Below are 27,257 nucleotides of genomic sequence, written 5' to 3' on the forward strand. Positions count from 1 at the left end.
CCTGGAAGCCTGGAGGGACCCAAACAGTCTGGGCTCTGGGCAGTGTGTGCTGAGGACTCACCACAGGCTGCAGGGCCTCTGGCACCCACGATACTCCACAGCCTGCTGAGACATCCACAGTCCTCCAGACACACTGGGAGGCGGATGCAGGGGCCCCAGATCCGCCCAGCCCCTCCTCTGCACATGGATGGCTAGGTGCGGGAGGCCCAAATAGGCTGGGCTCCAGGGATAGCAGGGGCCGCCCACCCATTGGAAGCTCAGCAGTTCTCCAAGTGCAGCTGGGATGGGGAGGCGGATGTAGAGGCCTAAAACCCACTTCTCCACTTCACTGCACCCAGAAGCCTGGAGGGTCCGGAACAGTCTGGGATTTGGGCAGAGTGCTCTGAGCACTCACTGCAGGCTGCGGTGCCTCTGGAACCTCAGATTAATGTTTTTAAGTCCTAGATTTATCACGAAGCTTTACTACCTTATTGATTAAGATGCTATTTGGCAAATATTCAGTTATGTGTATTCTATTGCTCTTGTTGTTATCATAGTGACACCAAGATCAAAGATAGCCCCCAAAATCATAGAAGTTTTGTTTTGATTTATCTAGTAAAGAGACTCATTGGAGGTCAGCATATTTCAAAAAGGTTATTTAAATTTCCCCTTTTCATCTCTAATCATTCCTGGGAACAGATTGTCTGAAAAAGGATTGGTCGCAAGGGAAAAATACATGACTTCTGTCTATAGTACAGCTCATTTATTCCAGAAAGAAAGCTGACTATTTGGCATAAATCAGTAGGCAGAAGCAGAATTGTAAGATTGAGTTCAGTGGGGGCCTGTGATGACTTGGTGAGGCAGTATGCCAAAATACTAAATAGAAAAGGGGACCTGGGGATGAAGCTCAGTGCAAAGGCCATACATTCAAGTCTCAATCCAAAAGAAACAGACAGACAAAAGTAAATAACATTTCTGTGGCAGGTTCCATGATCTTGGGCAAGTCTATCTCAGAAAAAGAAAACCTATTTGATGTGGCCCTTGCTCGTAACCCTCTATTGTACTGATTTCAGTATGTGAGCTCTAGGTATAACAATATTTAGTTGCATTGGTGGCCAAATCTGTGACCTAAGAGCTTGGAAATGTCCCATGCACAGTGAGTAATTTTAGAGCCTAGCAAAACCCATGGAATGCCTCATTCCAATGTATGAACTCTGGCGATGTTATCTGGGGTTACTGTGGCTCCAACTAGATGTTTATGAGAATGAACTACACTCCCTACATACATTGCCACTTCATTTTGAGCAATATAGCAACATTGCACTTGTGTAAAAATGTTGTGTAGGTTTCTTTTTAGTATGAGGTATAATAACATACAACAGACTCCCAGCAAGCCTCAAGTGGTAGTTACCAAGTGTTGAATAGTCAAAGCATTGGTTGGTACAGAGAGACTGTGTTGCCTGCATGGAACATCTTAGAAATATGGGCACAACCAAAGTAAGATAAATATTTAATAAATGCTAAATTATAGAATAATTTTTAATTTTTGAATTTTTAGAAAATTATTAAATGGCTAATAGCAATCAAGGTCTTTTAGGAAACTATGATTTCACCTAGTACTAAAAGTAGAGTACTAGGAACTGATAGGTAATAATTAGTATAAGTTAATTCTTAGACAGAGAATTTAAAGCAACTGCTCTGAGTAAATTCAGAATTAAAAGAAGAAACAAAGAAATATTTCACTTCTTTAACTGAAAATTTAACATATGTAAGAGAGTATTTTTTTTAAAGTTAAACATAAATCTTAGAGATGAAGCACACTCAGTTAAACTAAAAACACAATTCATCAGTGCCAAAATAAGTCAAATGGGGATGAATTAGAATCAGAATGAGAACACAAGCTTTTTGCAGAACCCAGTAGCAGAAGAAAAAAAGAATAAAATAAGACAGGATGTAGCTTATGGAACATAGGGACAATATGATAAGAGTAAATAGACTGTAAACATAAATGTCACAAAAATGCTAGCAATGATGAAAACTGGCTCAAAGAAATAATTCCAGAAACTTCCCATTACCAGATAAGGTCACAAATTTGAGGTGCAGTAAGATCAAATGTCACAGGTCAGATTTATGTGTAACTCAACCAAGTCTATCTCAAGATATGTTGAAATACACCTTCCAAGATCAAAGATAAAAAGTTAATTCTGAAGTCATCAAAAGAAAGGAATGTGTAAATAAGGAGGGAAGTGGAGGCTGAACAGTGGGAATTAGGAAGAAATTGATCAAATGGGAATTGCTGGGGGAAAAAGGAAAAGAGATTTTCAAAAAACACAATAGAAGGAAAAATTAAAAAAAAAAAAAAAAAAAAAAACGCTTTTTAAGTGAAGATAGGAAAAACAATATAAGGAAAATGACCTGAATGGGAAAAAAGAATTAAGATATATTATGTAGATGTGCAAATTCTACATGACATATGCAATCATTACATAAGGAAAACATATAATAATAAAATGAAAAGAGATATAAAACAACACAAGAGTGTCTTCCAATTTACATGTCAACAGACTTGTCTTGGAAAACCTCTAGATCAGGCAATCCTTGCTGGAAAAAAATCTGTTAACCAAGAATATTGGGCTCTGCAAAAAGTATTTTAGAAATTTAGAGGATATTAAAAAAAACTTAGATAACAAAATGAGCAAACATATGTCATCAAGACTTATACTACGGAAATGCTGCAAGTATTTCTTCAAACTGAAAGAAGAGAAGAAAATGTGAGAAGGGAAACATGTCAGGGGACAGAAGCATGCACAGAATACAGAACGCTCTAATACTGGAAGCATGGCAGGGAAAACCAAAAATTAAACAATTAAATAATTAGTATCAATAATTCGTAAAAGAGGCTCTATGGGATTCTGAAAATGGGTTATCATATTTGAGGTTGTTCACTTATAGAATTTCCTGACTAGTATATACTTACTCATTCTTTTTTATTGTTATATTCTTAAAATTATGCTACTATCATTTTAAAACAGCTTTTTTTAACCAGAGGATATTTTTGTAAACGTAAGAATGACAGAGATAATATCTGTAACATATACACACAAAAAATCAAAGAACCAAAGCCTGCTAGATAAAAGTTTACTCAAAGAGAAAGACTGTGAGAGTTTTTTTAAAAAGCAATAGGAGAAAAAGTAGAAATACTGCATCAAAGTGATACAAGTAAGATCTATCATATCAATAGTTACTGAAATGAAAATGAATTAAATTTCCCAGTTAAAAGACTGAGGATAACTGAAAGGGTGGAAAGAGACCCAATTATATGTTGATTACAAAAAATTGCTTTATTTTCTTTCTTTCTTTCTTTCTTAATACACAGTATTTCTATGTATCCGGGCTAATCCTTGAATTCAGTATGTAGCTTGGGCTAGCCTCCAACTCATGGTAATCCACCTGCTTTAGCCTCTCAAAGGCAGGGACTACAAGTGTGCACTACCTTGCCTGGTTCACCTCACTATTAAGACAGGACATTAAATAACAAAAGGGAGATATTCCATCCAAATGGAATCCAAGTCAGAAAAAGAATCAAATAGAAGAGAAAAAAGCATGTATAGTCAGCATGAAAAGCATGTAAAGTCATGTATAGTCATTTACCAGATACAATAGACTTTAGATTGAAAACTATAAAAGGGAGAAATAATGTTAAAGTAGTTCATTAAAAAGAGGTCTTAAAAATTTAAAATATATATCTGGCCAGTTATAGAGCAGCCAAATATATATTGTTAACATTAAGAGATCTAGGGGGAGACGTAGGTTTCAAAACAATAATAAATGCAGATTTTAGCCAACACATCTTCAGCAATGGACACAGAAATTCAGCAAAGTCACAACTATTGAATTCAGCCATAGATCAGTGAATTAATACATTTACCAAGCACTCTACTCAAAAGCAGCAGAATAAAGGTTTTTCTCAAGAGGAGAAAATAAGTAACGTCCTTGAATATATGAGCCAAATAAAGATTTACTGAGTATTTCACCCTTCTAAAACAGAATACACATTCCTTTCAACAGATATGCTGCTTTTTCCAAAATAGATTACACACAAGTTCAGGTACCCGGATTTAAGTATTTACAAATGAATAGAAATTATCATACACATACTATCAGATTGTGCAGTGAAAACAGAATCAGTAACAAGAAATTTGTAGAAAGAAAAAGCTGTGGAAAATTAACAACAGACTTCAAAACAACCAATCAATCACAGAAGAAATCGATTCAAAGAAATTTTAAAAGTTTTGGAAGTTAGTGACTGTACAATTCAAGCAAACCTCTAAGGTACTATGCAAACAGTTCTAAGAAGAAAATTCATCACAATCACTTCCCACATTTGAAAACAGAGGAAGCCCAAATAAATAACTTGATGAGAAATCTTAAGGTACTTAAGAGACAAGAACAAACCATTCCCAAAATGAAATTAAAGAGGGGAATTAAAAAGATGAAAGCAGAGAGCAATGAAATTGAGACCAAAAATACTACAATAAATGCAAGAAGCTGAAGAGCTGGTTCTCTGAAAGAATACATCAAATAGTTAAACCCTTAGCAGACCTACCCAGAGAAAGAGAGAAAAGGCTCACATCAATGCAAACAGATATTCAAAAGTTGAAATCATAATACATACTGTCAAAATGCAGAAGACAGTTGGGAACTACTTTTAAAAATTATATTCCCACAAATTGGAAGATTTTGAAGAAATGGACAGACTCTTACAGCATAAAATTACCAAAAATAACCCAACAATTCATTGCATACTTAATAACCCAACGACAAAGAAATTGACACCATAATAAAGAATCCACTAACATAAAAAATAAATTAAATAAAATCATGGGACCTGAGAAATATACAGTTAAATTTTACTACATGTATAAGGATTTTCTATCATATTATTTTCCTCTTAGTAGATGCTCAGATTACCGATCTTCCTTCAAAATCAAGCAAACAATATAAGGATTAAGTTGTTTTACAAATATAGGGTATTTCTATCTGCTTTGTTTTTGAAATCCAATATTATTCTCACTGTTTTGTTTTCCTCTGTTTTGTTGTTTTGTTTTATTCAGTGTCTTGTTTTGATTAGTTTTATTCTCATCTGTTTTGTTAGATTTTATTATGTCTGAAGATATAGGCAGAAATTTTGAAGACAAGCAGAAGCATTAGCCATTGTTGACTTCCTATTATCCGGTTTTGAAATCCTGTATTACTTTTACTGTTTTGTTTTGATTTACTTTATTGTGTTTTATTTTGTTTTGTTTTATTCTTTTTAAAACATGCTTTCCTTGTTTTCCTTTGACTGGTTTTATTCTGTTTTGTGTTATTTGATTTTATTAAGTCTGATAGTGTGGACAGCTATCTTGAAGAGAATAAGAGACATTATGATAGCCATTGTTTATTTCCTATTATCTTGTTTTCAAGTCTTGTAGTCTGTTTTGTTTTCTCTTATTCTCTTTACAATAAAAAGATAATGATGTTCTATCATCAGTAGTCTCAAGGTTTCCAAAGTAATTGAAAGAGATGGAATGTACCAAAATTCATTTAGGGTATCTAGTATATCCCTGAGCCCAAAACAGATCCAAATAAGAAGAGAAAACTCTAGGCCCATCTCCTTAATAACATAGACCCAAATGCACTAAAGGGCAACGTAGTAGTCATGTTTACTGTGGCATAGGTCACACAACAATATCTACAAACAGAAAGGGGCAAACATGTCAAAAATACTTTAAAATAATGGCTATAGAAGTACAGTGCTGTAGCATTTGACCAAAAGAGTAAAACCATGGCATTTGCAGAGAAGTAGATGGAACTCAGAATCAGGTGGTGTATGTTTCCTTTACATATGGAATCACAGCAAAAATGAGAGTTTATGTGAAACAAACAGAAGGGAGACTACCAGAGAAAATGAAAAGAGTCAGTAAACACAGAAGGAAGGAAGGGGTAGAGGGAAATGAATGAACAAAATATGTTATCTGTTTCTATGAGTACATTAAATTATATTAATATGTTGTATAGTTACCAGGAGGGAAAAAATTAAGATCATAAAATAAAATCTCTATATCAAAGGGAGTAAACTTTTCTTCATATTATTAGATTTAAATTAGTATTTATCGAAAGTTATTTTGAAATGTTCTGTATGTCATTAAAAATTAAGGGCTGGAGTAGAATTCACTGTAATCTCATTGAAATCTATCAATTCCCTGAAGATGGGACACTAAATCACACAACTGTGGTTTATAAAGCATTTTGATACAAATGCTGATTCTAACATAATTTAAAAGAAGACATCATGGACATTCAATTTATTCATCTTTTTTGCAATTTTTTCAAATAAAATTTTCTCCTTTTTCAAAATAAGAGATAAGTTTGGAACAATTCTTAGGAGAGAGAAAATAAAGTAAAATAGAATAAAATAAAATAAACAGTTCTAATCGATTTCGCACAGCTGATGTCTTCATATGTCATATCAGTGACTAATTCAAAATGCAGTCATGTCTGTATATTTGGGGTACACAAATTAGAATGATGCCTCTTTCAAAATAAGCAAGCGACTATCAAAGATTGATGAACACTTATCTATGTTTGAAGATGTAGTGATACTTTACAAAAAGTCAGGCATGATATATGTTACCCACTCTAGAGGTAAATAAAGCCATCAGAGACAGATTATTAAGAATATGAGACATGAAATTTGAATGAGTCACGTTCCCTCTCTGTGCCTAGAATCAAGAGATAAAATTAGAAATACTGTTATCAGAGCTGGCATATTCAAGTGGAAGGAATTGCAAGGCAATGTGCATAGCAGAAGAATGAAAAGGACCTAAGATGGAATCTCAGAGAATTGATACATTTAGTTTAGGTCAGCAAAATAGGAGAGAATGGAACCAAACTAGCAGAAATTGTTTCTCACTCAAGAATTGGCTGAGAATTATCCTAGCTGCTGATAGGCTTTTTGAGTCAAGTCCATCGGCATCAGTTTATACACCCCTCACTTCGTTTAACAGGGAAAACCTAGGGAGCATACCAGATTCCCTTCATGTTCATCTTTTCCTTGTGTTTTCCCGGGAATCCACAGGGAGTGCTCTCTACCATTTCCGGTCTTCCAAGGCAATGCTTTGAGGTTTTATCAAGTACCTCTCAGCCTTACTTACAACAACAGTGCAGAAAAATGGTGCAGATGTGAAGCGTACAGATGTATGCTCACCTAAGTATGTTTCTCAGTGCTTTCATGGTGAATGACATCATGACTCAGCACTGGGACTGAAAGACAGTGACATATAAATGTTTTTCTTGTGATTGAAACTATATGTGAAGATGTTTCCACACATACATGGCATATCACAATTGATTTTTTGAAAGAAGCTGGAGGCAAAGTAGCAAATGAAGAGTTCATTGAATTATGCCACAACTTAACTAGACTTGTATGTGGCAGGAGTTAGAGATGTATATTAAGATGGGTCATGCTGGAGACATCCCAGAATTTGCAAAAAGGGCCTAAGTAAAATGAACCTCGGAAGAATGAACCTGCTGAACACAAACAGGTAAATATGTGATAAAGAAATAAGTATTAAGACTGATTTTTCCTTATAAGAAATGAATAAATATTATTTCTATGAAAGAAGTTATCAGAAGAATTTTTTTAAGATTTCGTGTAATTTCTACACAAACATGTCTGTATCTAAGAGTGGTTTTCACCCAGGTGTGGCTGTAATCACCACTCAAGGAAGCTGAGGAAAAAAGATTGAAAATTTGAACCTCACCTCAGGAAATCTGATTTCTTAGAAAAGTCCTTTTTCAGTAAATAGACACTGCAACTGTAACTCGGTTTAATGGCCTTCAGTTCAGCCTTAGTGCCTTAATGGATTTTTTTTTTAATTCATGAGAAAGAAATTTATATTTTATATAAAAACTGAAGAAAAGGAACTGAGCTTATAAAAACACAACTTATACAGCACCTCTGCATTCAGCCTTTGGAAAAGGAAAAAACAACAACAACAAAACAGAACAAGACTTCTACAATTGTTGAGAGAATTAGAGACATATTAGATATGACTGAACCCAACCATTGGTGTTTACTTGTGTCTTTTGTGGTTTTGACTAAGGAGAAGGAGGTCCCTTATTCCAGGATCATATGCTCTTCTCCTTCTCCAGTCTTTCATTAGAGAACATCAGAGTGACATCCAGCAGCTCTGTTCACCAGTGTTCTATAATGCTGCAGACTTGGTCATGAGTTTTGTTGGAAGGGGACCATGCAGGCAGGGACTCAGACAGACTGAGGAGGAAAAGGGCATGTGAACTGCAGACAGAAAAGTCTGAGAAGCTGTCCCCAAAATTTTACACTCTCTGATAGACACGAATTGAATGCCATTACAGAGAACGCTCAGCACAAAGTGTGAAGAAATGAGACTGAAATCCCTGGAAGAGCATCAGTGAGTGAGTGATGAGTGAAAATAACCGAAGAACTGACATTATTCTTCATACACATGGAAGAACAAAGCCCCTCACAGACAACATTCATGGAGTAGATTTCAATGTTCTGAAGACTTCCCACCATCATTCATCTTTAGCCCCTTTTGCAATAAGAGTCACACAACTCAGGTGACTAGACACTTACACGCTCCCCTCAACTGCCATCTGTACATGTGTATTTGTAGGGAGTGCTCATGGGTCAGCTGTTTACTCTGGAATAGGTCAGGAGATGATTGCTAAAGATTGGCCCTTCTAACTCTATCTGTGGAAGAGATAAAAATTTGTCCCTATTAGAAAAAGTCAGTGACCTATGGATACTAATATCACTGGGCTACATAAGCTATTGCAAGGAAACCTGTGCAAACCATATTATCAGATTAAATCAGAAGTTTATGCTAAACTCATGTTAAATGATGGAGTTTTCCCATCAAATGGTATGCTGATTCTGATCTTTTATTGAAGGTTTCGGATCTTTAGGCCCAGCTACTTAGGAAATTACCGGTACAATTTTATACGAAATGTAAGTTTCACTGTTCCCGAGCCTTTGAAATACATGAAATTCATTAGAAAGTAGGAATAAATAAAATAACCTATTTTGATATCATTGATAAATTAATATACAGATAAATATTTTCTCTGCTTAAAACCTGTAATTTTTGGCAAGTGACGGTTTTCATTATACAACTTTCATACTGAGAATCAGAGAATAAGTTTTGAGAAAATTCAGTTATAGGAGAAATTTAGAAGTGATTAAACTTTCCTAAGTGATTATGAAGTTTACTGTTAAAAATTTCTGGCATCCCAAATTCTGTTATCTGTTTTCATTAACTAACTATATTTAGCTGTTTAGAAAAAATTTCATTACCTCTTTATTTTCCATTGGTTTCTTATAGCTAAGTTCAAAAAATAAAAAATATTTCATTATAAACTACTAAAGCTTTAAGGTGTACATCTCACACTAATCATAGTTTGGGAAGTTCAAAGTCAAGAAGTTAGCTTCTGTTCTGAATAAATTATACATCCACCCTTTTTTCCTATATTTACGTTTCATTATGAATGTGTTCTCTCAAAAGTAAGTAACATTTGCCCACTAATTTTTTCTTAGGGATTTCTGCTGTGTAGGATTCTACTGTGTGTTATAGAATTTTATAGACTTTTCGACATTTTAAACAACCAATTGTAAGAATGTCAGCTCTTGGAAATATAATGAAACTAAAGTAGAAATTCAAAGTACCAAAGAGCATTGGCTCAGACCCATCTAAAGTTCATAGATGTGTTATTTATGTGTATCAGTTCACCACAGTTAGATGTAATGATTGTGTGCAGAAAACATGTATCAATAATCAAAATAAGGAATCCAGAAACACGAAATTTGAATAATATTTTCTAAAGCATTTTCTTTCAAATACTTCAAAAATATTTCTTCAAACATCCTGTGCCATGAGTTTTACTGCTATGATATAGAAATTCTTCTTTCCTCTTTATTTTTTTTACTTGCTTGTTTTTTCACTTGCTTGCTACCAGCATTATGCCCAAGATACTTGGAGTCTTCTAGTTTCATTTGTCAGAATCAATTTTGATTGCTGACTGTTTCAAATGTGGCTCATTCACACTTTTCAGTGCACGGAGTCTGGCATCCTGCTCGCCATGGCCCTTGACCGTTATGTGGCGATCTTTATCCACTGAGACATGCCACCATTTTCACAACACCAGCTGGTCACCCAAGTAGGAGCTGCTGTAACCCTGAGGGCTGCCATCCTTGTGCCCCCATGCCTAGTGCTGATAAATTGTTGGTTCCAATATTATCACACAACAGTCATCTCCCACTCCTACTGTGAGCATATTGCCATTGTGCAACTAGCTGCAGGAAATGTCAGGGTCAACAAAATCTATGGTTTGTTTGTGGCCTTCACTGTTGCAGGGTTTGACCTCACATTCATCACATTGTCTTACATCCAGATATTTATCACAGTTTTTAATTTGCCCCAGAAGGAGGCGAGGTTGAAGGCTTTGAAGACCTGTATTGCCCACATCTGTGTCTTCCTCCAGATCTACCTCCTGGGCTTCTCCTTCACACACAGGTTTGGCTTCCACACCCAGCCATGAATCCATATCCTCTTTTCTAGTTTTTACTTGCTAATTCCACCATTCCTGAACCCACTTGTGTATGGTATAAAGACCAAGCAGATCCATAGTAATGTGGTGAAAATTTGCTATTCGTTTTACTCTGTCTTTTCCTCATTGTGAAAAATAACTATCTTTCAGAACAAAACATGAACATCAGTCCACATTATGTGACATACCAAAGATTTCCTTTTACATGAATTAGCACGTGAAATTTCCAGAATGAAAGCCATCTTGCATGACAGCTCCAGTCAATGAGCCTGTGCATTTTCCTTAAGGACTGAGTAAGGAATATAAATCACGCAAAATTGTGAGCTTGTTTTATTTATTTTTTTTTTTGCATTTTAATTTTTAATCACTCAGTCGCTCCTCTAATCTTTCTCTTCAGGAATCATAAAGTACACACTAGTGACTAACTTGAAATGGACTCCTGGCTTATTTTCCTACCATGTCCAAAAGTTAATCATTCTAATAATTTTAAAATCTTAGTAATTTATAATATTGAAGGAAGTGAATCTTAAATATTGTTTCATACCTAAAATTTTTCTGTTGCCCATTAAAATATGTGTAAAAATTCAAATAATTCCAAAGTTATTCATAACTTAAAAGAATTGTTGAAGAGAAAAAAGAAAAGAAAAACAAAAAAAAACAAAAGAGATAAATGAATTACAGTTTACTCAATAACAGTATACTTTTTAAAATAAGATGATAGGAATTTAACAGTGGTTATAGAACTGTGTATTGTTAGCTTTAAAAGGATTGCTTAGATTGCCAGATATAAACATGTAAAATTGATCTAATCATTAACTGTAACTAAATTACTAACTGTTCCTTTACAAGAGCTAATATAATGAATAGTAAAGTCATTTTAGCTATGTCATGTATACATATATTTATTGTATTATGTATATATATATATATATATCTACAATATTTATCATAGATTTTGGACCCTATTTGCTCTTTCAGTTTCTTATAATAGGGAGACAATAAAGTATTTACACATGAGTGTTTGATTCATTTCACTTATGATTATGTTCTCAAGTAACATCTATTTATTTATAAAGGTTTGATGCAATCTTTATAACTGAGTAATCCATTGTCTAAAAATGCAATGTATTTTTATCCATTCCTCAATTGAAGGGCATTTGGGTTGCTTCCAAGATTTGACTATTGCAAATTTTGCTGCTATAAACATGAGTGCACATATATCACTGTAGTATGGAGTTTTCAAATCTTTTGGGAAAATGCCAAAAAGTGGAATAGCTGGCTCAAATGGAATCTCTAATTCTATCCTTTTGAGGAACCTCCAAACTGATTTCCACAGTGGTTGCACCAGCATAAACTTCTACCAACAATGTACAAGAGTTCCTTTTTCTCCACAGTCCTTCCAGCATTTGCTATTGATAGATTTCTTGATTCTGTAGTGAGATGGCATCTCAGTGTTGTTTTCATTTGCATTTCTTGAATAGTCAATGATGCTGAACAGTTTTTCATGTATTTATTTGCAATTTGTATTTATTCATCTGAGAAATGTGTATTCATCTCAGATGCCCACTCCCACTTTTCAATTGTCTTTGAAATTTGGGGGCCAGATTCTTAAAACCTCTATATGTTCAAGATAGAAGTCTTTTGTCTGAGAGAAAGTTGGATAAGATATTTTCCCAATTCATGGGTTTTCTTTTCACTCTGTTGAAGTTTTCTTTTGACATGAAAAAAGTTTTTAATAAGATGAGATCCCAGTAGTTGATTTTGGTCAGTATTTCTCATGCAGTTTGATTTTTGTTTATGAACTCTCTGTCTAACCCTTTGTTGTCAAGACTTTTACCTATTTTGCATTCCAAAAGATTAATAATTGGTGATGCAATATTTAGATCTTTGATCTATTTTGACTTCAGTTAAGTGCATGTTGATAGACATGTGTCTAGTTTTAGTTTTCAGCACATGGAAAGCCAGTTTTTTCTAGTACTGCTTATTAAAGAGTTTATCTTTCTTCAATAAACATGTTTGTCCACTTTGTCACAGATAAGATGGCTGAATGTGTTTGTAGTTGTGGCTGTATCTTTTAATACATTCCATTTATCTTCAGGTCTGTTTTAATTCCAGTGCCATGCTGCATTTTTTTTTTTAAATCACAATAACTTTGTAGTATAATTTTAAGTCAGGGATTGTGATGCCTCCTCCCTTCCCTTTGTTGACTTTGCAAATGGTATTTTGATTGGAATTGCATTAAATCCGTGTAACAGTTTTGGGAAAATGGTCATTTTCATGTTTGTTTTACGTTTCCATGAATAGGAAATGTGTATCCATTTTCTGAAATCGTCTTCAATTTCATTTTTCAGAATAATGTAATTTTCAACGTTAGATTTTATACTTCCTTTGTTAGATTATTCTTAAGTATTTCACTTTTTTTGGATATTAAATGTAGAGTTTGGTTTCTCTTATTTCAGTCTCAGTGATTTTTTTTTTTTATATAGGAATGCTGTTGATTTTTTAGTGCTGACTTTGTACCCAGCTACATTACTGAATTTGGTTATTATACCTATAAGTGTTTCAGTGGAGTTTTGGAGGTCTTTTATGTTAACAATCATATTACCTGTGAATAATGACAATTTAAGTTCTTCCTTTCCTATACTTATTCCTTTTTTTCCCTTTCTTGTGTCTAATTGTTCTGGCCAATATTTCCAGCACTATAATGAATAGAAGTGGTCAAAGTGGACATTTTTTTTTTTCCTATTCCTGATTTTATGTTGAAAGTTTTCAGGTTTTTTTTCCATTTAGTAAGATGTTGGCTGTTGAGTTATCATCTATAGCTGTTATCAGATTGACTAAAATACATCTATTCCAATTTTCTATAGAGTTTTCATCACGAATGAGTGTTCAATTTTATCAAATGCTTTTTCTGAATTTATTGAAATGATCATATGATTAATGCCTTTGATTATGTTTATATGGTATATTATATTTATGGATTTACATATGCTGATCCACCCATGCATTCCTGGAATGAATCTCGCTTGTTCATGATATATAATCTACTTGATGATTTGTTGCATTCTTTTTGTCAGTATTTTATTGAGGAGTTTTGCATTTACATACATTACGAAGATTGGCCTATAATTCTCGCTTTTGATTGGGTCTTTTTCTGATTTTGGTGTTAGGGTAATACTTGCTTCCAGAAGTGAGTTAGGAAGATTTGTTTCCCTTTCTGTTTCGTTGAGGAGTTTGAAGAGTGTTGTCATTAAGTGTTCTCTGAATTTCTTGTAGAATTCAGCAATGAATCCATCAGGACCTGGATTTTTCTTCACTGGTAAGGCTCTAATTACATTTTAAATTTCATTAACTGTACTTGGGTTATTTAGTAGTTTCACATCTTCTTGATCCAGATTTGTTAGCCCATTTGTTTTTTAGGAGTCTGTCCACTTGTTCTGTGTAATTGAATCTGTGAGAACAAAGATTTTCAAAATAAATATTACTGATCTTCTGTATTGCTGCAGGGTCTGTAGTGATTTCACTATTTTCATATCTTATTGGATGGATATGAGCTTTTTATTCCTCTTTTTTATAAAGATAGCTACCGTTTATCAATTTTATTTATTGTTTAAAGAACCACCTCTTACATTCATTATTTTTTTCTGTTGTTTTCTTTGTTTCAACTGCATTATTTTCTAGTCTGATCTTAATAATTTCTTTCCTTCTTTGAGCTCTGGGCTTGACTTGCTCTTCTTTTTCTAGAAGTTTCAGGTGCAGCATAAAGTTGTTTATTTGCATTTGTTCTGATTTCCTAACGCGAAGTTTTAGTGCTATACATTTCACTGCTTTCATTGTGTCCCACATGTTTTTTGCTGTTTGTTTTTGTGCCCCACATGCAATTGCCTTTGGTGGTAGATATTGTGTAATTTCTACTTCAAGTTCTTCTGTGATCCATTAGTTGTTTAGGAGAGTGTTATTTAATTTCCATGTGTTTATCGAGTTGTTGTGGGCAATTTTTTGTCATACCCTCCAATTATATTGATCTATGGTCAGAAAATATGCATGAATTTATTTCAATTTTTTTTGCATTTACTTAAGCATGTTCTGTAGGCTAGCATATGTTTTATTTTAGAGAATGACTCATGTACAGCTGAGAAGAATGTATATTCTCATGCTGTTGGTTAGAACACTTGGTATACATCTACGGGGTCCATTTGTTCACAAATTTGATTCAGTTATATTATTTCTTTGCTGACTTTTTGTTTGGTTGATCTGTCTTTTGTGACAGTGGGGTGTTAAGGTCCCCAATACATCTGTATTAAAGCTTATTTCATTTCTCGTGTCTATTAATATTTGTCTTACATAGTTATGTGTATGTGTAATCTTTTGTTTCTCATTTTTTCCCCTAAGAAACATGTAGTGACCTTCTTGATCTCTTTTGATAATTCTTGGTTTAAAATTCACATTGTTTGCAACACAATAGCTACCATTGCTTTTGTCTGAGTTCCTTTCACATGTAGTTCTCTTTTTCATCCTTTTAGTTTATGAATTCCATGACTTTTAGTTTATGAATTTCCTTTAGAGTAAATATGTTTCTTGTACACAGAATATTGGATTTAATTTCTTAATCCACTCTGCCAGTATGTTTCTTTTTATTGGTGAGGTGAGACCATTTACCTTGGTGAATATCACTGATGTACTGACTTATCCCCATTATTTTATCTTTCTGTTGTTGGTTTTCTACTTTTCCTGTTTAATTGTTTGCCTGGCTTAGTTGTTGCCTTCTGCTGTTTTTCTTAGAGTTATTGTTATCTTTATCTTTTTATAGAGCATCTATAATTGCTCTTCTTACTGTTTGTCTGGTGGTCATGAAATTTTAAAGCTGTTCTTTGTTGTGGAAGTATCTTATTTCTCCATCAATTTTCAAAGATAATTTTGTAGGATTGAAAGTTATTTTCTTTAAGGACCTGAAATACTTCACCCCAAGCTTTCTGACTTGAAGTTTTGTGTTGTGGAGTGTGCTGTGATTCTAGCAGGCTTTCCTTTGTAGATGATCAGTTTCTTTCCTGTGACATCTTTTAGTATTCTGCTCTTATGCTGAATTTCTGTTATCCTAATTATTATAAGTCTGAGTGAAGATTTATTTTTTCTGTGGCTATTTGGAGTCCTATATGCCTCACTTTTCTGTGTGTCAAATTCTTTTCCTGTGTTTGGAATATTTTCTGATATTATTTCCATAAATAATCTTTATATGTCATTTATGTTGACCCTTGCTTTTTTCTTGACATCTAGCAATCTTCTATTGTTTCTCTCTGAGTCATCTTGCAGTTGTTGAATTGCTGTTTCCTGGTACTTTGATATTTTTAAGAGATCTTTTCTTTCATGATCATAAGCTTTAATCCTATCTTTAAGGTCTGAGAGTCTATCTTCAGTTTCATTCAAGCAGTTTTGTATAAGGTTTTTGCATTTTGGTGCATATTAAAAAGAGTTTCTCCTACTACTCCTGCAGAATCCTATCGATTTAAAATGATATTAACATAAAAGCCTTTTTGGAAGGTAGTGCTCTTCAGAATATGCCTAACTGAGCAAAGAGCACCCTTAATCATCTATATGGAATGCAGCACCCCTATTGCTTCCTTTGACATTATCCTCAGCTACCCAAATATCCCTACTCAATCTCCAAGTTCTCATGATATCTTGAATAAATTCTTAAATGTACCTTTTCCTCTCCCTTAAGTCTTAAATCCTTTCCTGGTCTACCTGGCATGAGCTCTTTTGCAAAATAATATATCACATTCTTTATTCTTCATGGATTGGACTTACTATGTAAATTTTGTTACAGTAAGTTAGTAGAATTAGGTTTGTAGAACTAAAGCCTTCTTTATCATCATTATAAGTTATGTCTTACCTATTTTTCCTAAAATTTAAACTTTCTTTAATTTTATGCAGTAAATAATCTGCTTGTTGACTCATGTCATACTGTTTTAATATGAATGTTAGTACTTGCACTTTTTGGTAGGCAATTTCCTACTATGCTTCCAGAATTCACTTAGGTGTATCCTGCCATGACAGTGTCTATGCATTTCACTGTTGTATTTCTGAACCCCACATCCCAGTTCTCATAGTACAATGTCACATAGTTCTCTCCTTTCTTTTTCATGTAGTTGGCCCTTTCACCTACATCACATATCTAGTTTATTTGTATGCTCAGCTCATGACCTATGCAACTCATGACATGTTTAAAAACTTTTCTTTAAATGTGATTGCAGCTTAAAATTGCAGTATAAACATGTGCTTTCTCTCTTATGTTATGTTATGGGATGGAGGACATTTTGAAAATTATTTCAGAGTCACATGAAAAACTAAAGAAGCAAGTTAATTCCTAATGAGTGAAACAAGGTTCTGTTGGTAATGGTAAGTGTGTTTATGCAGGTGTACATCTCTTTCTCTCCCCCCCGCTTTCTCTGTATTTATGAGACAAATTGAAAAGATTGGGACTGAGCCCTTAACGCATCTTCTAAGTACAACCATGTGAACAGTATGAGGTTGTTTCAATATGAATTTGCTGTTCTTTTCACAAAAATTATAGTCATAGCATATTGCAGTTGTTTTTAACACTGTATTGCAAACTGTGTGAATCATTTGAAGAACCTGTTTAAATAAAGTCATTAAAATCAGTAAGATTTAGGAAGAATCAATAGAGTATATATGTGCAATGTGCAGGTGGAAGCTTATGTCCTTCTATTAATAAAGTGGTGAGAGAAACCTTTAACAGAATTCCACAGTGGTAGGGCACCTGATGACTTTCTCTTCATGAATTTGTAGCCACCACAAAGACTCAAAGTGAGGGGCTGGATGAGTGACAAGTGATAAGCACTCCAAACATGAGACTCTCTGGATTATTATTTTCTTTCAGTATCCACTATTTACCATGTCAACTAGGAGAGGAAGAATGGTTGTTTACAGAATCCATTGCATTCAGACACAGGGGAGGTTACATATAAAATTTATTAAGCAAGCTTTTTCCATCTGATATCACTCTAGTTTTCAGGTTGTACCCAGTGTTATGCTAGGTGGTTTAGGGTGTGTTCCTCCCTCAACTCTAAAGGTTGACATTTGACCATCAACTTCTCATTTAACCTGAGGATGACAAACAATCTGGCAGTGGAGGAAAAGGCAATTGTTTTGTTTATCCTTCCATTGTGTATCTAACAAATACATACCATAAATTTTTATTAGTACTAATGAAAATCCTCCAAATTCAGTTGATATCATATGATATGAAAGATATCATATTTAAATGAAGCCAATGTTATTTGAATTACTATTAGAATATATAAAGTAAAATAACATTTATAGTGTATTCAAACTAAAGAACATAAACAGAAGAAATAATTTTTCTAATAGTGTAAGAAATGGAACTCTAAGGGTTGAGATATCAAGTGTTTTCTTATGGTAGTTTTTGGTCATTCTTTTTCATACATTATCTTTGAAATTAACATGTTTTATGTGAACTGTTATCTCTCTAGAAGAACCTCATTACATATATAGTTACTTACTGATTTAATGTATTAAATAGCACTTGAATTTGACATTTGATAAAACTGATTCCTGTGCAAAATGGAACAGAAATTACAACTTAAACTACCAATCCTACCTAAGTGATTTTTACCTGTTAGTGATCAACATGCCAAACTGTTACATAATGTAACTAGCCTGCATTTTATTTAGAAGTTAATATTATAAGTAAATGTATATGTGTTTTCTTCATTGAATAAATCTTCCATTTTTAGTCAGACCATATTTACTTAGTTTATTTTGTTGGGAAGATCTATGTGACAAAATGGAAAATTGCCTCATGAGAGAATAAAAAGGTTTCAGTAATAATTTTGACTCTTTGCTTATTACATGATTCAGAAAAAGGTAAGTTAAATAAGCAAGTCTTACTATTATCAAGCATTTTTATGTAAAAAAGCTCTTTTTTCCAGACTATATGCTCTTCCAAAAGTAAAGGCCTCAATAAATTGCTTTCATTGGCTACACCACTTTAAAATATCTATGCTGTCTTCTCATATTGTAGATACAAATCAACATCGCATTTAATTGTTCATTGTTTCAGTTATCCAAGAAACTGAGTCAATAAATACTTGAGAATTCCCAAAGCATTCCTTCCTGTATGTCCCTAAGTATAATGTGGCATTACAGTCTTTATCTGAGGAAGAGAGGATTTTGGTAAATGCCAGGACTGAAATGTTGGCAGGGAAAAGGTTAGAGTAATGATCCAACAGTTTTTTCTGGGTCTTATAAGTGTAAGGACTGGAGGAAGCCATATTAGCACATCCTGATTATACTGAGGGCTGTAACATTCATTAATGACAAGAGGAACCATTCTGTAAAGTATGTAAGACTTGGGTGAACCATAAGTGGAAGGACCTAGGAGAACACAAGGGGGGATGTTTGAGAAGCAAGCCAGGAGGCAGGTAGTAAAAGTGTTTTCGGAACCCAAAGACTACTTCAGGGATGGAGCAGCACTCATCTAAGTTGAGGACATAATTTGCACCAAAATATCTTTCTTGTTAGCATTCATGCTTGTGAATACCATATTGGAGTTAGACTTCTCAAACAGACAGGGCTTAAAATGGTCTTGAGTATTAAGGAAAGAGATCTCTATCCACAGCATGTTATTTGCACAATGAAGGAGACAATTTTCACATAAAAAAGCAGGAATTTCAAAAGGAAATTTAAATTCAGCTGATAACAAAGCCCTTTCCAATCCCAAGTGTCAGTGCTTTTAATGTGACTTGAAATATGGTCCAAAAGTATCAACCCCACTTTGCATGTCAAGTAGACTGTAGTTTATGCACAAACTGTACAAACTCCCTCTGTTTTCTGGAGCCTGTTGGAAGAGATCAGATAGACATGAGCAGCATTTTGAAATGATGCAAACAGAAGCAATACGAATTATATAAACAAGTCACGCAATTTCACATTATAAGAATTATAGAATAACAAATCCTAATAATTTGTGGAGAGAGAGAGAGAGAGAGAGAGAGAGAGAGAGAGAGAGAGAGAGAGAGAGAGAGAGACTTCACAATGACTAACATGACTGGTCAAATTCATAGCTTCCTGAAGTTGCAATGATCTCATTATTTGTTTGGGTAAAAGTATACTTTCTAGTGTGGATATATTTCTTCCAAGTTTGCCACAAAACAGAATAAGATGCACACAGGTAGTCCTGTCACAATTATCATGTAATACTGGAGAAAAAAAAAGATTAAGACACAATACCTTTCTCTGGTGAGATTTCACTGAACGAAACTGAAAAGCAAATGGCTATTTTTGTCATACAGCTCCCTAGGTTCACTTTTTTGAACTTCTCCTCTTCTTATTTTCCTGCATGCAAGGACTCCCCAGATCCTGGGCATTTCTGATGCCCTTTATTTTCATGCAACTTAAAGACTGGCTGTGTTCTCTGTCATTGTTGTTAGTTGCCACAGTCATGTTTGTAATCACACCACCATCACTACAGTCATCTTCGTCAGTTTGTGATCACTACACATAATGAGTATTTTTAGAATTATTCCTACACTACATACATTTACTGACTTCTTTTAATTATTTTAAAATGTTTTCATACAAAATAATATTTAATATTTTAGGTAAGCATATTTCACTAAATTTTTCACCCTACAGCAATGTATTTTTTAATTCCTAGCATGATTACTTCAAATTATTATCTTCAGTTGGTCAAGAAGGCAACTTATAGACTGTCTATAATTAAAAAGCAACCAAACATGGAAACCAGAATATGGTAAGGCCTAGTTTGATGTGGATTGCAGTATGAAAGGACGTGTTACCAAGAACTTTGAAGGCCAGGCATCATTTAAAGCCTCAGTTAGAAGCCTTTAAAAGAACTAAGCATGAATCAAACTGGGGGCCTTCAAGTAAGGTAATTTCCTGCTTTTAGTTAACTATGCATTTGTTTCTTTCCAGTGATAGGCAAAGACCAAAGGATCAGATAAATCATCTCAACGGACTAAGCACAGAAGAGGGAAAAGTGCACATTTCTTAGTTCTGATGAGGGTTGAGAACATTGAAGGATCAAATATATGGAAAGGGCTGGAAATGTGGAGACAGCAAATTGTGAGGAGTGCAAGCAAACAAACAAAAAACGACATGATGATTGAAGGGCCAAGGTCAGAGTTTTGTCCTTTGATGCAGTTGTGAGGTAGAATGTGTGAAAGCTCAGCTGCCTGCATCAGGTCACATGACATATAGTAACTAATGATAACATAAACCTAAGACAGGCAGGGTTTGCTTATTTGATTCCTTGTTGATAGTCATTCGTTTCCCAGAAAATCATTATTACTAAGCATCTTCATTACATGAAGTTTAAGTACATGAGACTTACAGGAATAGAAAGTGAGCATTTTAAAATATCTAGATTTTTCAAGAAGAGAGAGTGCCAGTTTATTTACTTGTGTGGGATTGACTGTTCCAAGGATTGCAAATTATCCTATTAGCATTTCAATGAGCGTGGATGCTTGACACATATTGCACAACTATATTTTAAGGGATAGTGAAACTCTTTTGCTTGAAAGTTGCTACTTTTTTCCATAGAATGAGTGAGGAAACTGTTTTCTCATTTGATTGTATACGAATCATGTAGCATCAATGTCTCATGCTGATAGGTTAATTGTGGCTCTAATTTTTCATTTTGTTTTTTTCTTTATTGATAAATTTTTACTCTATAATTCTGTAAGTCCTATCATTTTTTTTGAATTTTTTTTTTTATTTTGAAGAGAATAAAACAGAACAAAGCAATTCAGAACAGAATAACGCAAGCAATACAGGACTTCACAACGAGGTGAGGATATCAATATTGTCTACAGTAATGTCTCTTGTTTTCTTTGAAATAGTTGATCATACCTTCACACACAATAATATCTAACATAACAAAGTAGTATGAAACTAATCAAAAGAATGAATGCATAATAGGATTTCAAAACCTGATAATAGGAAACGAACAGTAGTTACACATAATATCTCATTTTCTTCCAAAAATTTGTACCCTAGATTTACATGGAGTTAGCAGGATGTGGGGTGGGGTTTTCCAGACCTGTGAAGCTAGATTGGGGCTTCCCAAATGACCAGGTGTGCACAGAGTTGGGGCTGCTTCTCTCAGCCTGTGTTGCTACACTAAGACTCCCATGATAGTGGCACGCACTCAGGGGTGTGTTTGTGTGATTCTCCCAGTGAGTGTTGGCTGCTGTAAAGGAACCAAGGGCTTCCAATAGTAGCCTATAGGTGTTGATGTTTACATGGATGAATGTCCTTGCTCCTTCTGTCTGTCCACAGAAAGGTGCCTTCTGGTGGTAGTGCCTGGCAGGCAGAGGTGGATCTGCTGGCATTAGCTGCCCACAGGGAGGAGCCTTCTGGTAGTGGAGGCCAACAGGGAGAGGCAGACCTGCTGGCTCTCTACCCATGCTGGCTTCTTACAAGAAGGAGCGTTCTGGTGTTGGTGCCTAGCAGGCAGAGGCAGATCTGTGTGGTTCTCTCTGACTACACAGAATACCTGTAGGAAGGGGCATTCCAGCAGGTGGAGGTGGACCAGTCTGGCTGCCCACACTGCTGCATACAGGGAAGATCCTTCTGGTGGTGGCTCCTGGCAGGTCGATGCAGATCTGCTGGCTCCATCTGCTTACACTGGCTGCCTGCAGCAGGCAGGAGCCTTGCTGGTGGCGAGGCGACTCTTGTCATTTTGATTTTTTATTTATTTATTTATTTATTTATTTATTTATTTTATTTTATTTTTGGTTTGGTAGACAGAATTGGTCTATAAAAAATAATAAATTTTGAAATTTAGGAAGACTTTTCTTAAATTTAAAGCTACAGCCAGAATCATTTCAACATTCTCTAAATTATGTATTTTATTTAACAATTGTCTTTAAAGATTTATATATTATTTCAGTAAAATCTAACTTAAACTGTAATTATTGAGTGGGATATCACTGTTGAAAAGCTGATCATACAGTTGATCATCAGAAAAAAATCAGGCCTGTGGCATCAATCATAAAGCAGGTGACAGATGAGTTAAAACAAGAGTGATTCCATGCAATTATTTCTTGAATTCTGTAAATGTGACTAACATGAGTTTTATATTTTCTGAAAGAAAATATCAAGTTGAGCAAGGTAAAATAGCATGATTAAAAAAGTGTGAGGTCAGAACCACAGGGAATTGTTGCATTTAACAAATATCAACAAAGTACAAGAAGAGGGTGGCACCATAGTAGTTGAATTTACTTGTTTATGACTCAAGAATGAGCCTGAGGACACCTTTGCTGCCAATATGTCCATCCAGCATTGGTTCATAATCCTTCACTTCACTTTACAGGGGAAACTGAGGGGAACATACAAGATTACTTTCATGTTCACCTTTGCTTGTACTCTCACTGTAATCCATTGAGAGTGCTCCCTACCACTGCTGGTCTTTCTAAATGAGGCAATGCTTTGATGCTCCATCGAGTAGCTCTCGGTCATCTATATACAGGACAGTTTAGAAAACTAGTGCAGATATGTGAAGTATATAAATGTGTGCCCACTGATGTACATTTCTCAATGCTTTCATGATAAATGACGTCCTAATTTATAGCACAGTACTTGGAAATGTATGACATTTGAATTTTTTGTGATGCAAACTACGTGTTAAAGTCTCTTCATAGGCGAGTGGCATATCACGATTTATGAAAGAAGATGGAGGCAAAGCAGCAAGTGAAAAATGAATAGAGTTAATTGATTTGTGCCACAAGTTGCTGAGACTTCTTTCTACAGGGTAGGACATAGAAATCTCTATTATGATAAGTCACTCTGGGGATGTTACAGACTTTGTGAAAAGAACAAGAATAAAATGAAACTTGGTAGAATAAAATTGCCCAAGACCGTCAGGAGAGTATATGGGATAAAGCAATAAGTATAAAGGTAGATTGTTTCATTGCAGAAAAGAAAATGAAATACTGTCTCCATGAAAGAAATTATCACATGGATTTTTAAAGATTGAGTGAAACTTGTATACAAAATTGTCTGTATCCAAGAGTGCTTTGTACTTTGGTGTGATTATACCTGCCACTTGAGGAGACTGAAAATTTGAGATTCAAATTAGAAAATTTAATTTCTTAGGGAAGTCCTGACTCAACAAATGAACAAACAAACAAACACTACAAATATAACTGAGGGCAAATGTCCATGTTTCAGTCTTAGTTTCCCATAGAGAATAGAATTTAGGTTTTATATAAAAGAGACAGAAAAGGAACTTAGCTAATAAAAAAAAAAACAGAGTGAGACTTGTAATTGTTGAGAGAATTAGAGGCTTATTAGTTATGAATGAGCCCAAGAGGCCTGGTTTAACATTTATTTATTTTTTTTCCCTCATGTGAAAACCATCAGGGAAAAAAGTGAAGGTTGACAAGAAATCCTTGTTATAACTCCTTGTTCTCTAGACTTTCATTAGGGAGCATCTGAGTTGCCATCCAGAAACTTTCGTCACCAACTTGAGCTGAAGAAATACACAGTTTTCTAGAAGCTGCAGACTTTGCTATGAGTTTGGCAGGAACATGAACAAGCAAGCAGACAAATTTATGAAAAGAGCATGTGTTCTGAAGAGACAGAGAAGGGCAAGAAGCTATCACAGAAGTGTTCACACTCTCTGACTGACACCACATTGGTGCCATTACGGAGAACACTCAGCTAAAAGCATGAAGAAATGGGACAGAAATCTCTGGAAGAGCATCAGTGAGTGAGTGATGGATGAAAACGACAGAACAACTCCCAGTACTGTTCAGACACCTGGTGAGAACACAACCAGCTCACAGACCACACCACAAAGTGAGTTTCAGTATTCTGATGTTTTCCCTTCATAATTTGCCTTTATCAGTTTTTGCAGTAATAGCCATACAATTCAGTTAACTAGAGAGTCTCATGCTTCCCTAACTACAACTTCTGGACCTCTGTATCTGTAGAGCAGTGCTCATGTGTCAACTGGGTACTCTGGAATAAAGTCACAAGATGATTGCTAAAAAATTTCTCTCTAACTGATTATCTTTGGGAGACACAAAAATGTGCCCATATTACAAATAGTAAGTGACCTATGATTGGTAATATCATAGGACTAAGAATTTGAGAGAAAACCTATGCAAGCCACAGTACTATAGTTAACTGACCAGTTTATCCTAAACTATTGTCAATTGATAGAGTTTTACATCATAAAATGTCTGCTGCTGATTCTATTCTTTTACTGAAGGTTTAGGGTAATCAAACCTAGCTGATTATTGAAATTCTGGTAGAATGTTGATATGAAATATAAATTTAGCAAATTCTTGAGCCTGCTGAAATGCAGAATATTTTTTAGACATCTAGGAAAGAATAAAATAACCTAGTGCTATTTTGACAAAACTGTGGATAGTTCTATAATATATGATTTAGAAATTACTTGGCTTAAAACCTGTAAGTTTTAACAAGTGAGACTTTTTATTAAACAATGTTTATACTGGACATCAGAGAACAAGTGTCAGTTCACTAAAGTAGATTTAATTTTTTTAGTACTGCAAACATGTACCAATAAACAAAAGGAGAAAACTTAAAATTTGGAAACATACTTATTTATTTTTTCTGAAGCATTTTGTTCAGAATACTTTGAAAGGATGTCTTCAGACATGCTATGCCATGTTTTACTGCTTTGGTATGGAAATTATATACAGATACAAATGATATAAACACATACATTTATCTTTCCTTCCTTCCTTCATTTCTTTATTTCTTTTCTTTATTCTCAGGGCCTTCACACTGAGCCACAACTTCATCCTTCCCACTTTTTAAAAATTGATATAAAGTCTTGAGATTCTACTTCTGCAGCCTACCTTAGTTCTTGCATTACAGATGAGCACAATCAAACCTGGCTTTTATTCTGTTATTGATGCGCACTATTTCTATTCCACTGTTTTAACACTGTTCCCTTTACACTAATACATGAGGCATGTCTGAAAATTTACTGACCCACATTGACTGCTCCTCACTTAAAGATGGCTGGAATGAGTGTACTGATAAAAGGGTACAAAAAGTGCAGGAAATCAAGACATATCAGTATCATATGACACTTTGAATTTCTAATAAAAGAAAATGAGTATAATTTATTCATCCACAGGTCTCAAAACACTAGATGGTCAGAAGCCTGGCCTTGAACTTCTTACTATGGCAGAATATGCATGAACGCCCTCACTGAAAGCAGTAATGTGTCCCTACAGAGGTGTCTTTTCTCTTCAACTGTATGAATGAGGTGACTGAGATGATGTTCGAAGTCCACCAATATCAAACAGATTCAGAATGGTGGATTTGGATAAAAACACAAAGCAGATTCACAGAAGCTGCGTGGATCTTCTATTGACACCAGGAGGCCCAAGAGCACCATGTTGCACTCCAACATCACAGTCTTCATGCCTTCTGTCTTGACGCTAACTGGAATCCCAGGCCTAGAGTCTGTGCAGTGCTGGATCGGAATCCCTTTCTGTGCCATGTACCTTATCGCTATGATAGGAAATGCTTTGCTTCTGCTTATCATCAGGTCAGAGCACAGTCTCCACCAGCCCATGTACATTTTCCTAGCCATGCTAGGTGCTACAGACATTGTGCTTGCTACCAGCATTATGCCCAAGATGCTTGGAGTCTTCTGGTTTCATTTGCCAGATATCAATTTTGATTGCTGCCTGTTTCAAATGTGGGTCATCCACACCTTTCAGTGCACAGAGTCCGGCATCCTACTCGCCATGGCCTTTGACCGTTATGTGGCGATCTGTTATCCACTGAGATACGCCACCATTTTCACACACCAGCTGGTCACCCAAATAGGAGCTTCTGTAATCCTACGGGCTGCCATTCTTGTAACCCCATCCCTAGTACTGATAAAGTGTCGGTTCCAATTTTATCACACAACAGTCATCTCCTACTCCTGCTGTGAGCATATGGCCATTGTGAAACTAGCTGCAGGAAATATCAGGGTCAACAAAATCTATGGTTTGTTTGTGGCCTTCACTGTTGCAGGGTTTGACCTCACATTCATCACATTGTCCTACATACAGATATTTGTCACAGTTTTTAATTTACCCCAGAAGGAGGCTAGGTTGAAGGCTTTCAACACCTGCATTGCACACATCTGTGTCTTCCTCCAGTTCTACCTCCTGGCCTTATTCACCTCTTTGACTCACAGGTTTGGATCTCACATCCCCTCATGGATCCATATCCTCTTTTCTAGCTTTTACTTACTGGTTCCTCCATTCCTCAACCCACTTGTCTATGGTATAAAGACCAAGCAGATCCATATTAATGTGGTAAAATTTTGCTGTGTGTTATACTCTGTCTGTGGTGGATTGAAAACCGATGGTCAACAAAACACCAGCTGAACTCAATCTGCATAGTGCAGAGTGCAGATGGCTCACCTGTGGATTGTTCCCAGCATAAAAAGGACAACTGAAGAGGTAGAGTTTTGTTTGGAGCTGTTGGTTCTCCCGTTGCTGTGCATTTCCTGGACGAATGTGTCAAGCTTCTTTTATGATAGGAACTTGGCTGTTCTCATCATCGGAGGATCCCTGTACTTGGCTGAGTATGGCCATAGTTCCCTT

At 35.1% G+C, this 27,257-nt stretch overlaps 1 protein-coding gene and 1 pseudogene across 1 annotated transcript; both read left to right on the forward strand.

The window, feature by feature from the left end:
- The first annotated feature begins 7,542 nt into the window (after positions 1-7,542).
- LOC100732543 (olfactory receptor 52A1-like) lies at positions 7,543-10,740 on the forward strand (annotated as a pseudogene).
- A 15,308-nt stretch (positions 10,741-26,048) lies between these two features.
- On the forward strand, positions 26,049-27,038 carry LOC100732266 (olfactory receptor 52A1-like). Its single transcript, XM_003465376.2, has one exon. The coding sequence runs from the start codon at positions 26,049-26,051 to the stop codon at positions 27,036-27,038; it is 990 nt and encodes a 329-aa protein (XP_003465424.1).
- Positions 27,039-27,257: the final 219 nt, after the last annotated feature.

The sequence above is a fragment of the Cavia porcellus genome, unplaced genomic scaffold (assembly GCF_034190915.1).
Source record: "Cavia porcellus strain 051 isolate PalLab524CR breed Dunkin Hartley unplaced genomic scaffold, mCavPor4.1 scaffold_9, whole genome shotgun sequence".
Lineage (NCBI taxonomy): Eukaryota > Metazoa > Chordata > Mammalia > Rodentia > Caviidae > Cavia > Cavia porcellus.

Excerpts from the sequence above, each read along its gene's own strand:
- LOC100732266 (XM_003465376.2), top strand. The coding sequence starts at position 26,049 with ATGTTGCACTCCAACATCACAGTCTTCATGCCTTCTGTCTTGACGCTA.